Below are 11936 nucleotides of genomic sequence, written 5' to 3'. Positions count from 1 at the left end.
CTTCTCACCACTGTGTCAGCCCTTGCTTGTGCCCGGCACGTCACCGAGGTGCTGTTGAGTGTTGAGGACACTCGACCTCCTCTCTCAGCTTGGCTCTGTCCCCTCAACCCCTGACCCCAGCAGCTGCTGTCCCTCCATGGCCCCCGTGCATCCCCTGAGTGTCATCTTCAGGGGGACACATCTAAACAGGGGTTCCGGCCTTCCTTCTAGGTCCTTCCTCCTGCATCTGTCATTCTGGCCAGTTTGGACAGACCCCTAGTGGTGTGGACCCCCCACCACACCCCACTTGTCCCACCCATTGGGAAATCCTACTGGCCCTGCCTCAGCAGTGTGCCCCAAAGCGACTGCTCCTCAGCCAGCCAGTCCCGGCCACCCCCGCCTCCCAGCCCAGCTCCCATTCCCGCCAGCACACAGCACACGGTGACACTGACCGGCTCCTCCAGCTCGCTCTGCTCAGGGACAAACCAGGGTCCTCCCCGGGCTCCTCTGCGACCTCTGACCTCACCCCCCACCCTTGCTTTGCTCAGCTGATGGTCCTGAACCAGGCGGGTGGCCCCATCACGTGAGCCTTCCCCCATTGCAACACCCCCCTCCTGTAACTCCGTGTCCCTCCGCTGCCCCAGGCTCCCTCGAGACCCTGTCTCCTTCTAGAAGCCTCTGTGGTGTGTCTCCTACTATGGAGCATGAATTCCACAAAGGAGGGATTCCTGGGTGGGTCTTGTGATGCTCCAGCACCCAGGGCTGTGGTGGGAGCTGCACCACTCACTGTGGGAGGGATGGCCCACCAGGCGTCCGGGGGAAGGCAAGAGGAGCAGCTTCCAACCCCCCCCCCCCCATCCCGACTCATCAGGCAGCCCCTTCCCCGTCCCAGGCCTGGGCCACCCCCCACATCCCTAGACCCTGGCTTCCACCCAGGGACCAGGGGTCGTGCCCTGGGCCCCTTGCCTGCCCTGCTGATGTGGGGGCCCTGTCCCCACCAGGCCTGCCTTTGGCCCGAGGGGTGCCTCTTTCAGGCCCTGCCCCACATTTGGCAGGGCACAGGGGACATGGCCCTCCGGGGCCCTCTGGCCAATCATACCACGGATGGCTCTGATGGGTTGGCTGCCTTGGAGGGCTTCGGCCCGTGAAAGATCAGAGAGGCCCCAGGTGCCTGATCGAAGCCACAGCTCACCGGGGGACCCAGGGCTGAGGCCAGAGAGGCGAACACTAACGGGACGTGGGCTCTCTTGGGTGCTGGTGGGAGAGGTTGGGCCCAGCCTGTGTCCCCACCCCCGCCGTCAAGTCCCAAGGCGCTGCCCACCACAGAGGGACCCCTGAGCGTGTGGGTCAGTACCTCTCGGGTCCCAAACACCCCTGAGTGCCCCCACAAATAACTGTCGAGCACCCACCACAGGGCAAGCACAACTCTGGGCGCGGGGAACCCTGGGAACAACATGGAGTTGTTCCTGCTCTGCACGAACGGACTGGCCAGCCGTCTCTTCAGGGGGACGGGGCCTCTGCACCTTATGGGCCACCAGCCGTCCCTTCCCAGCCGCTGGCCCAGGGCAAAGGCCAAGGACCTCAGCCTGCCCAGCAGCAGCACCCCCCACCCCGCCACTCGCCAGACACAGCCGGACTCAACTGGCAGGCTCTGCCCTCCCCTCCCCCCGCTGTGCCCATTGCCTGTCCTGCCCACCCCCTCCAGTGGCCCTGCCAGCCTCACAAGTGCCTCTGTGACTGTGGTCACTTTCTAGCACATTCCTCCATTTAATTTCTTTCTGGACATGACTTTCTCTAAAGTGGCTTCTCCAAACTCCTTTCCTCCTTAAAGTCGGGGCCTGCTCCTTCTGTTGCTGGGCCTGGGCGGGGGGCGGGAGCTGGCCCTCTCTTTGGTGAATTCAGGTCCAGATACCAAGTGCCAAATGGGGCAGGAATGGGTGGATGGGGAGGCCCTGGAGGGCTGCGGTCCCCTGGCCTCCTCAGGGCGGAGCACTAGAGGCAGCGGAGGGCTCATTCCCCCGGGCCCTGTGAGTGGCAGGAACCGCGACAGGGCCAGGCCAGGTGTCGCTCTGGGGAGCGGGACGGGTAATGGACACTTGGAGAGGGAGGCTGAGGGCGCCCTGGGTTTTCAGGGATGATACCGGGGGTGCCCGGAGCAAAGGAAGAATGGGAGGCATAGGGGCGCCCGGCGGAGGGCGCAGGTGAGGAAGCAGCAGGAGCAGCGGGGGAAAGTGGAGCGGGGCAGGCACCCTGGGGGTCGTGGAGGGCTGTGAGGCCCCAGCCACGCAAACTCCACGGGCCTGCGGCCGGAAGGACCCACGGCTCCGGGTCTTGCGCGGCTGCCGGCGTCCAGGCGTCCAGGTCCGGGACCCTTCGGCTCAGGCCGGGGGACTGCCTGTGCCTGCCGGGGGCATGTACGCCTACGCCGGGTACCGGGGAGTCTGGGCGCGGGGGCGCGTCCCAGGGCAGACCGGGGGAGAGGGGGAGTGACAGCAGCAGGCCCGGGGGCGTGGTCTCGGATCGCCTGGCCCAGGCCCCGCCCCGCGCACGCCGGCGGTGGCCAACGTGACCGGCCCGGGTGCAAACAAGCCAGTCAGCTGACCCGGCCGCGCTGCACCGTCACCGGGACTATAAGCGCGCGACCTCTGGGCGATCCGCTCTGACCCGGCTGCCTGGTCCCGACGCTGCCGCCGCCGCCATGCAGCCCCCCTGCCTGTTGCTGCTCATCCTCGGCCTCCTGGCCGCGCCCGCCGCCGCGCTGATCAGGTAAGGTCCGCCGGTCCCGGGCGCTGGGGCCCCGGAGCCCTGCGCCGCCAGTGACCTCCGTGCGCCCCCCTAGCCCCCACCGCGAGCTGTGATCCGCGCGGCCTCTTGCAGGGCCACCCTCGGGTGGGGCGGGGCGCGGCCTCTCTGCAGGTGCAGGGTTCGCCCGAGAACCCCCAGCCGGCGACCCCTGTTCCTCCCTCCCTGTCGGGGTAGAGGGAGGGTGGCCGTGGCTCCGGGCTGACCCCGCCCCCTCACAGGTGGCGTGGCTGTGTCTGTACCGAGGGCCCTGCGTGCAAATCGGGAGACCCTGGGTGTTGGCACCGAAGGCCTGAACCCGGGCGAGTCACCACCCCGCTTGGGGCTGGGGCTTGTTCCCCCCTGGTTTGTCACGTGGGATCTTATCGCAGGCCACGGGCTGAGAGCCGGTGGCCCGAGGAGGCCCAGGCGCCCCACGAGGAGGGAGTGAGCCTAAGGAGAAGGCCTGGGTGGGTGGCCTCAGGCCTGGGGCTGGGGCTCTGACCCAGTGAGGAGGACCTGCGCCCCTGTGCCCGGTGAGGTCTCGAGTGGCCAGGCCCGGACTGGGGCTGTGCCCGGCTGAGCTGGGCCCTTCACCCTGCCAGGCTTCCTGCTCTCCCAGCAGGCCAAGCTGTCCCTGGGGAGCCTCTGTATGGGGCCTGGGCCCACATTCTTCCACCTCTGCTGTGGGCCTTCTGCCCGCAGGCAGGTGGGTGAGGTGCTGAGGCTGGGGAGCTGGCTGGGGGCCCAGTGGGGCTGGACCTTTGCCAAAGGGCTGCCCTGCATGGGCTGTGACCTGGGAGTGAGTAGCCCCAACTGGAGCAGTTGTGGGGGAGCAGCTGCAAGCCTGGTCCTGCCCGGGCCCCACCCACAGACCTACCCCAGAGGGATGGAGAGCAGTGGGTGGGGAACCTGGAGCTCCCTGGTCACAGCCCCCAGGTCCTAGGGGACTGATAGCTGCCCTTGCCTTGACTCCCAGGGACGTGTTCCTCCCCCACAGGCAGGGGCCTCAGCACGCAGAGGCTGGAGTCCCTTTCTCCTGGCCAACACCTCGAGCTCTCGAGGCCCCAAGTCTCGAGACTTGTCATCCCAGTGGGTACCCTGGCTCAGGTGTGCCCAGGGTAACTCGGGTGTGCCCTCCTGCCCCGCCTCCCACACCAGGACAGCAGGGAGTGAGCTCAGGTCGGCGAGCCAGGGACCCCTCCCTCTGCTCTCTGAGGGGCGCCTGTGTGGGGTGTCCTGAGGGGCACCAAGAGGCACACTCCGCAGTGGGCAGGCAGCGAGCACAGACCGAGCTCTTGGGTACCGTCTAGCCCTCTGGACTGTCTCCTGGGGAGGAGAGAGTGACAGGTGTTGGAAGGAGACAGGGTGAAGTGAAGGGTGACTGACGGGCTCACAGACGGCTACTCAGAGGGGGTGATGTTGACATCCAGTCTGATACCAGGGGGTGGCCTCCCCAGGGAGGACAGGCAGGGGTGTGGGGACTATGTCAGCCTCAGGTCCTTGTGGGGATGTGGCCAGAGGGTCAGGTGGGTGGGGCTTGGAAGGCTTTGTACAGGGGTGACAGGTGGCCATGGATGCCTGTAGACCCCACCAGCCACTGTCACAGGGGAGACCAGAGTGGGGACCGAAGACTGGGGCTGGGGATGTCTTTGAAGCCCCTGGTGGCTGAGGAAGGGGAGGAGCAGATGCTGCCAGGCTGACTGTGGTGCCTGGATGTGCCAGCGGAGGGTCCAGGGGGCGGAGGCAAGCCCTGCCCTAAGGAGCTGGGACCCCCCCCCCTTCACAGAATCCCGCTGCACAAGTTCACGTCCATCCGCCGGACCATGTCGGAGGTGGCGGGCCCTGTGGAACACCTGATCGCCAAGGGCCCCATTTCAAAATACGCCCAGGGGGAGCCCGCCTTGGTCGGGGGACCGGTCCCTGAGATGCTCAAGAACTACATGGACGTGAGTGTGGGGCTGGGGTGTCCACACGGGGCAAGCCTCCAGCTGACCCCAAACACTGGTGTAGGGAAAGTCCCCTGGGAGCCAGCAGTTTCACATTGACCTGCAATGTGGGGGCGGAGCTTCCACTGGCTACGCCCCCTGCCTGGTGAAGGGCTCTCACCTCAGGATCTGCCCCGCCCAGCTGAGGACAGGGTTGGGGTGGCCTTGGCACCTCCATGACATCTACCCCTGTGGACCACCAGCCGTGGCTCAGAGCTGGGCAGGGGTCTCCTCGAAACCAGCCTGTGGGGAGTGGGGACAGCATCACCCGCTGCAGATGAGGGAGCTGTGCGCAAGGCCACCGGCTGGGTGTAGAGGACCCAGGAATCAGAGACATGCCTGCCCCTCCAGAGAGGGTGCGACCCAGAGTCCTTGAGATTGGGTATCTGGGCCTCCCTGCAGGGATGTCACTAATGGCCTTGGAGCTTGGGTCCCTGCCCATGCTGCCGGAAGGCCCTGGGCCACCCACGACCCAGCCTGAGCCTCTGCTCTTGGGCGAGGATGAAGGCTCAGAGGTGAAGCGTTCTGGAAGCCACACAGCAGGCTGGGGCCAGGTCAGCCTCCTCCCAGGCTCCACCCCTGAGTCTCAGGGAGCCAGCCTCTCGTCTTCCAGCCTCTGGTCCACCTGGGGTTGGGATAGGTAGCCATGCCTTCTGTCCTGGCTGGCTGGGGCCCCGGCCATGCCAGAAAGCTGGAGCCTCACGGGCATGTGACCCGGCCGGTGGAGGGAGACCAGCTGACCAGTTCCTGCTTGTGCTCCATCCCACACATTCGGGTACTCGCTGAGTCATGCCCCACCCCCGGACCTGGGCACTTCTGTTGGTCATGACTCAGCAGCTGCTGGTGCCCCTGGAGCCCAGTGGCCAGGAGAGACGGCCGGGGGGACTGTCAGCAGGCTGCTGGGGCAACTGGTGTCCCAGGCTCCTTCCCTTGGGGAAGGCAGGGCCCAGGTGGCCCCATACTCAAGAGTACCCGTGACTTCTAACCTATAAGAGGACCAAGGGTGGGGCTTCCCTCTGGTGCTCAGAGGGGTGCTGGCTCCCTCATGCTCACCATGGCACCCCCAGCTGCCCGTGCGTGCAGATGGGGCACTGAGGCCCGGAGTGGGGAAGACGGGGGCTCCGAGCCTCCAGGACATGCCTTCTCCTTTGGCCACCAGATCCTCTCCCTGGGAGTCCTCCAGGCTTGGCCCCAAGAGGCAGGGACAGGGTGGGAACTGAGGCCCCAGACTCAGGCCCTGACTTGACCCCCACCCTGGGAGGCACTCTGTCTCCTCTGGGGGCCTGGACCCCTGCACTCAGAGGCCCTTCCCTCCTGAGGCTCAGATGGCAGGTGGAGCCTTCCCCAACTGACTGGACCCCTGGTTTCTTATTTTAAATTGGGGGAGGGGTCTTCTCTGTGCTCACCCTGGTTAGGCAGGGGTGGGGCTGTGCCCCGGGGCTCAGGGTAGACAGTCTGACTGCAGCTCTGGACCCACGGTGCCCCTCCCTACATGGTCAGGCCCAGTGGGGAGGTGGGGCACCCTTCCCTTGGCCCTGAGGGACGCTGCCCCCCCAGGCCCAGTACTACGGGGAGATCGGCATCGGGACCCCCCCACAGTGTTTCACTGTTGTCTTCGACACCGGCTCCTCCAATCTGTGGGTCCCCTCCATCCACTGCAAACTGCTGGACTTCGCCTGCTGTAAGTCACACCTCCTGTCCTGGCTCAGCGCCCTCTCCAAGTGAGGGAGCGAGACGGGCACCACCCGCCCTGCACTGCCCCCGCCCACCTCACGTGCATGCGCGTGCTCTCCCCCAGGCCTCTGGGGGCTGCTGTCCAGCCCCCACCTGTCCCCTGTGGCTGTGAGCTGGGTGCCGGGGTGGAGGGCAGCGCAGCCCTGCTTTGGCGCCTGGGCAACATGCTGCTTCCAGCTCTGGGCCACACCAGACGGGCCCAGACCCCAGGGCTCCCACCGTCAGGGTGCGCCTGTCCCCGCCGGCCTTGTTACTCTTTGGGCCTGGACTGTGGGGGCCAGGGATGGAACCAGCCATGGGCCAGTTGCCCGCAGAGCTGAGACCACGGTTAGGGGTGTCGGCCCACTGCCCTGGGCCCCTGGGAGGGCGGCTTGGTGGCTGGGGGCCTGGTGAGGACAGCCGGCCATGTTGTGGGGTCGGGGTCGGAGGCCACACGGGCGGCAGGCTGATGGGCCCCCGGTGCACAGGGATCCACCACAAGTACAACAGCGGGAAGTCCACCACGTACGTGAAAAACGGCACGACCTTCGACATCCACTACGGCTCTGGCAGCCTCTCCGGGTACCTGAGCCAGGATACCGTGTCGGTGAGTCTTTCCAGGCTCTGTGCTCACCACGGTGAGGATTCTCCCTCCTCTCCCTCCAAGTGACCCCGGCCCCACCCCAGGGTCAGCTGAGCAGAGGGTGGGGCCTGGAGGTGAGGAAGAGCCCCGAGTGCTCAGCAGTGAAGGGACAGCAAGTGTGGGCCCAGTTGAACATGAGCCTGGGGGACAGCCAGGAGGGTTGGGAAGGGACAGTGGGGAGGGGAGTAGCTGGTGACACCCCCGGGGTCTTAATACCCAGCAGTCGCCAAGGCCCAGCCCATAGATGCAGGCCTAGGACCTGGACTCTCGCGCGGGCGGGCGGGAGGGCAGGCTGGGTTTGAGGTACAAGCTGTGTGTTTGGGGCCAGCCTTGTGGGGGGAGGCCCATCACTGGGGAAGCCGAGGTGTGGGGGAGCCTCCCAGGCAGCTGGCAGAGGGTTATCCACAGAGGACATGGGGGGGGGCAGGAGACGGGTGTGGGGGTGCCATGGGGGCCCCGCCTGCTGCAGAGGGTTACCAGCCGAGTGCAGGACGTGCTCCCCCCTTGAGGAGGGGTCGAAGGGGCCCCTGACGGCCTCTGAATGTGGAGCTGACTCGGGACTGGCCCAGGAATCCTGGGGGGATGAACAGCCAAGGGGGATGGGCCCCTCCGAGCCCGAGCCCCAGCCCCTGCAAGCACAAGAAGGCAGTGAGCTGGGGGCAGTTCCCCTCCTCACCCCACACCCCTGTCCCAAACACAGGTGGCCTGGGCCTGTCCAGCATGAGGACCCGTGGGCACCTTCTCACGGCACTCTGCGGGCCGCCTTCCCTCCCTTCCCAGCCCATGTCTGTGCTGAGCGGGCTCCGGGTTCTCTCTGGGCCCAAAGCAGATGTGGCCCCTCCTCCAGTGTCACCCGCACAGGCCGTTTGTCCCCACATCCTGCTCTCTGCCTGCAGCCTCGGAGGGGTGGGGGAGGGGCACTTGGCTCAGCCAGTGGGCGGGGTCGTGGGGTCCCAGTCTCCTGGGCCATCGTGGGACAGGAGCTACCCAAGTGGGGGTGTGGGGCTGCGGCTGAGAAAGGGCCTCCTTCCGCCCTCCCCTCCACCCCTGTTGAGGTGGGCCTTCTGGAGTACAGACCCACCCCAGCCATGCCCCCCACCCCCATGTGGCCAGCCCTGTCTCCCTGCCCTGGTGGTCCCAAGTGCCAGGTGATGGGCAGTGGCCAAGCTGGGACAGCCTTGCTGGGGCTCAGGGCCGGCCCACTGACCCCCCGTGGCCCACAGGTGCCCTGCAACTCGGCTGCCTCGGGCTCGGGCGTCAAGGTGGAGAGGCAGGTCTTCGGGGAGGCCACCAAGCAGCCCGGCGTCACCTTCATCGCGGCCAAGTTCGACGGCATCCTGGGCATGGCCTACCCCCGCATCTCGGTCAACAATGTTCTGCCCGTCTTCGACAACCTCATGCAGCAGAAGCTGGTGGACGAGAACGTCTTCTCTTTCTACCTGAACAGGTGGGCGGACCGGGCCGTGTCTTCTCCCAGCCCGGCCCTGCTGCAGTGCAGGGGGGGGGGGGGGCATAGGCTGGGCTGCAGCGGTCCTGCACCCCTCCTGCAGGCCCTGGGCCACGGCCCCTGGCTCCTGGCCGGAGGCAGGTGCAGCCGTTCTTTCAGGAAGCAGCTGGCTGCCGCCAGAGAAGGCTGCGTCTCCCCAGGGGCCGTGCTTGGGCCCTGTGTCCAGAGTCCTGGTCAGCGGAACTTGCTTCTGCAAGAACCAGAGCCTGGTCCAGTGATGGGCAGAGATGGCCCCTGGGTTGCTGACAGCGCAGAGGGTGCAAGGCCAAGAGTCCAGGGCCAGGAATGAGCTGGCCCAACTCAGGTTGCCTGGTGCACCTCCTCCTGGAAGCCCTCCTTGGTTCCCCTCTTTGGGCTCTAGCATTCTCTTCCCCTTGTGGCCACTGCCCTGACCCCAGCTCTCCTAAGCCAACCTGGAGGCCCTGAGACCCGAGCGCAGTGCTGGACTCGAGGCTTGGCAGGCAGCCCACACAGGGTGTGGGATCTGAGCCCCTCCCCTGGGAGCGAGGGAAGTTCTGTTCCTTCTTGTGCCTCTTCCGGATCCTTCCAACTCTGCAGGCCCAGGAAGGCCCCTGCTGGGTCAGGCTCTCTGAGATTGCCCCACCCACCCCTGACCTCTGATCTCCTGGCCCCAGCCTGTCCCTGTCCCACCAGGTTCTCTCCCACGGTGGGACCTAGGGTGAGCAGGGGCCGACTTCCCCTCCCTTCCTTCACAGGGACCCTAACGCACAGCCAGGGGGCGAGCTGATGCTGGGCGGCGTTGACTCCAAGTACTACAAGGGCCCCATCACCTACCTCAACGTCACCCGCAAGGCCTACTGGCAGGTCCACATGGATGAGTGAGTACCTGCTCAGCCCCAGGGGCTGCGGGGGAGCCCTTGGGCCCTGGTAGGGGTCCCCGGGGAGGGTGGCAATGGGGTGGGCCTGGACCCTGTGCCCCATGTCCCTCGGTGCCTCTCGTCACCTCCTGGTGCCCACTTCTCCGCACAGCCACGTGGGGGCTGGGAATCCGCTCTTGGCCTGTGGGCCCTGGCACCCGACTCCGCTCACGGCCCAGTCCTGAGACAGAGGAGGGGAAGGGTCCTGCCAGGCACAGTGGGGGCCCCGGGGCTCACGTCACTCGCTCCGCAGGGTGGCTGTGGGCAGCGGCCTGACTCTGTGCAAGGAGGGCTGTGAGGCCATCGTGGACACGGGCACCTCCCTGCTCGTGGGGCCTGTGGAGGAGGTGCGGGAGCTGCAGAAGGCCATCGGGGCCGTGCCCCTCATCCAGGGAGAGGTGAGCGGGCGGGGCAGGACGCGCAGGGGCGCGGGGGCCCCCAGGCTGCTGTGCCCTACATGTGGTCCTCTCCTCCTCCAGTACATGGTCCCCTGTGAGAAGGTGTCCAGCCTGCCCGAGGTCACCCTGAAGCTGGGGGGCAAAGCCTACAGGCTCAGTGCGGAGGACTACACACTCAAGGTCAGGGGCGGACGGGGGCGGCAGGGGGTGGACGGGGGTGGACGGGGGTGGAGGCCCAGGCACAGGTGGGCCGGCGGTGCGGCCGGCAGTGACGCTCCGGCCATCCCAGGTGTCCCAGGGCGGCAAGAGCATCTGTCTCAGCGGCTTCATGGGCATGGACATCCCCCCGCCCGCGGGCCCGCTCTGGATCCTGGGCGACGTCTTCATCGGCCGCTACTACACCGTGTTCGACCGCGACGAGAACCGCGTGGGCCTGGCCGAGGCTACCAGGCTGTAGCTGCGTGCCCGCTAGCAGCAAAGGGAAGTCTGTGGGAGGAGGCGGCTGTCCGTCCTCCTGGTGCCCACCCCCCACACACACTCGCACACTCACACTTGCCTGCTCACGGCCCGGCTCTCCAGGTTGCTGGCCCGACAGGCGCTGCCGTTCTGGGGTTTTTCCCTCCCTGGTTTCAGAACGCCGCCTGTCTGCCTGTCTCATGGGGTGCTGGGGACCCCAGGGGGTTCACTGGGTCCCCTTCACACTGGGAAGACCCAGCTCAGCTTGGCAGCCATCAGTTGTGCACCCCAGGACACCCTCACTGGTATCCTGCCCCAGCCTGGGCTTTGGGGGGGGCCGGCTGCCCAGGCCAGGCCTTTGGGCTGAGCCCCCACTCCGCACCAGGCCGCCTTCCTGGTTCCTCCTCTGCCCAGCCCAGCTCTCCTGTCCACCTGGTTTGTCTCAGGCCAGCCAGGCAGAGCCAGTTGAGGCCTGGGGACCAGCAGGGGGGAAGCCAGAAGCAGTGGGAGGGGACAGAAGCCAGTCTGGTGATGCCTGTGGGTCACCCTGGTCCTTGTCCCCGCCAGGGCGGGCACTGTCTGGCCCGCAGTGTGGCGGGAGGGGAGGGGTGCTGGCCCGGACCCTTTCTGAGGCTGTCCCCTCTCGAGTGGCCGGAGCCAAGGCCGGTGTGGAAATAAAGTTGCTGGGCCTCGTCCTGTGCGTCTGCGTGTTTACACTTGGTGGGGCGGGGGGCTGGGGAAGGCTGGCGTTTGGGGGCTGGCTTGGGGGGCTTCAGGGCAGAGGTGCACTGTACCTGGGACCCTGGAGGCTTGAGCTGGCTGCCCTGCCTTGGGGGGTAGGGGCTGGCTCATCCCTTGGCCTGGACCAGTGACCATCAGGGTGTGGTCTGGGCTGGAGGCCGCAGGGCCATGCCCCCACACAGCCGTCACTGAGGTGGGACTGCCAGGCTGTCCTGGAGAACGCTGCTGCTCAGAGAAGACCTCAGCAGCAGGGACCCCGGTGCCCTGCAGGCCCTCCGCACACCCGGCCTGGGCCTGGGAAGGGCGCCTCTGCAGGGCCAGTGGCAAGTGGGCAGCCTGCCTCCTGCCCGGCATCCCTGCTGCCAGCTCAGAAGGGGCCTCCATGTGAGGTAAGGGCTGAGGCAGTCCCCCGGGGTCCACAGGATTCAGGGGTCCAGGTTAGGAGTCCTTTCAGGCCACAGCGACCCCCCCACCTGACTCAGGGCCCCGGCAAGGGGTGGGGCCGGAGGCACGTGCCTCAGTGCAGCTGTGCGGGCGGAGGGGTGCCTGCGTACCTGCTGGGGGGGCAGGGCCCTTTATGGGGCTCCTGCTGGGCAGGCCGAGGGGCTTTGTGGCACTGGCCTGGCCCCAAGAGGCCTGCGGGGCACAGCGCCCAGAGCTGAGCCTGTGTGGCCGCCTTTGCTGAAGAATAACCAGAGAGGCGCTGATGCCCGTGAGCGCATCCAGAGTTCTCTGCGCCTGAAACCTGAGCCGGGAGCAGGCAGACTGCAGGGCCTGGCAGGGTATCTTGGGTGACGGTGTCATCACAGCCGGGTGCTGTGCCCTGAGAGGCCCAGGGACAGAGCCCCTCCC

At 67.0% G+C, this 11936-nt stretch overlaps 1 protein-coding gene across 1 annotated transcript; it reads left to right on the top strand.

Annotated features, from left to right (window-relative positions):
* Nucleotides 1–2572: 2572 nt before the first annotated feature.
* Nucleotides 2573–11037, top strand: CTSD (cathepsin D). Its single transcript, XM_053925219.2, has 9 exons — nt 2573–2745; nt 4550–4709; nt 6306–6429; nt 6950–7068; nt 8328–8551; nt 9328–9450; nt 9743–9887; nt 9969–10067; nt 10177–11037. Exons 1-9 carry the CDS (start codon nt 2678–2680, stop codon nt 10342–10344), a joined length of 1230 nt encoding a protein of 409 aa, XP_053781194.1. The 5' UTR covers nt 2573–2677; the 3' UTR covers nt 10345–11037.
* Nucleotides 11038–11936: the final 899 nt, after the last annotated feature.

Source organism: Desmodus rotundus, chromosome 5 (assembly GCF_022682495.2).
Source record: "Desmodus rotundus isolate HL8 chromosome 5, HLdesRot8A.1, whole genome shotgun sequence".
Lineage (NCBI taxonomy): Eukaryota > Metazoa > Chordata > Mammalia > Chiroptera > Phyllostomidae > Desmodus > Desmodus rotundus.
Note: the sequence above shows the minus strand (reverse complement) of the source record. Positions and strands in the feature narration are given on the sequence as shown.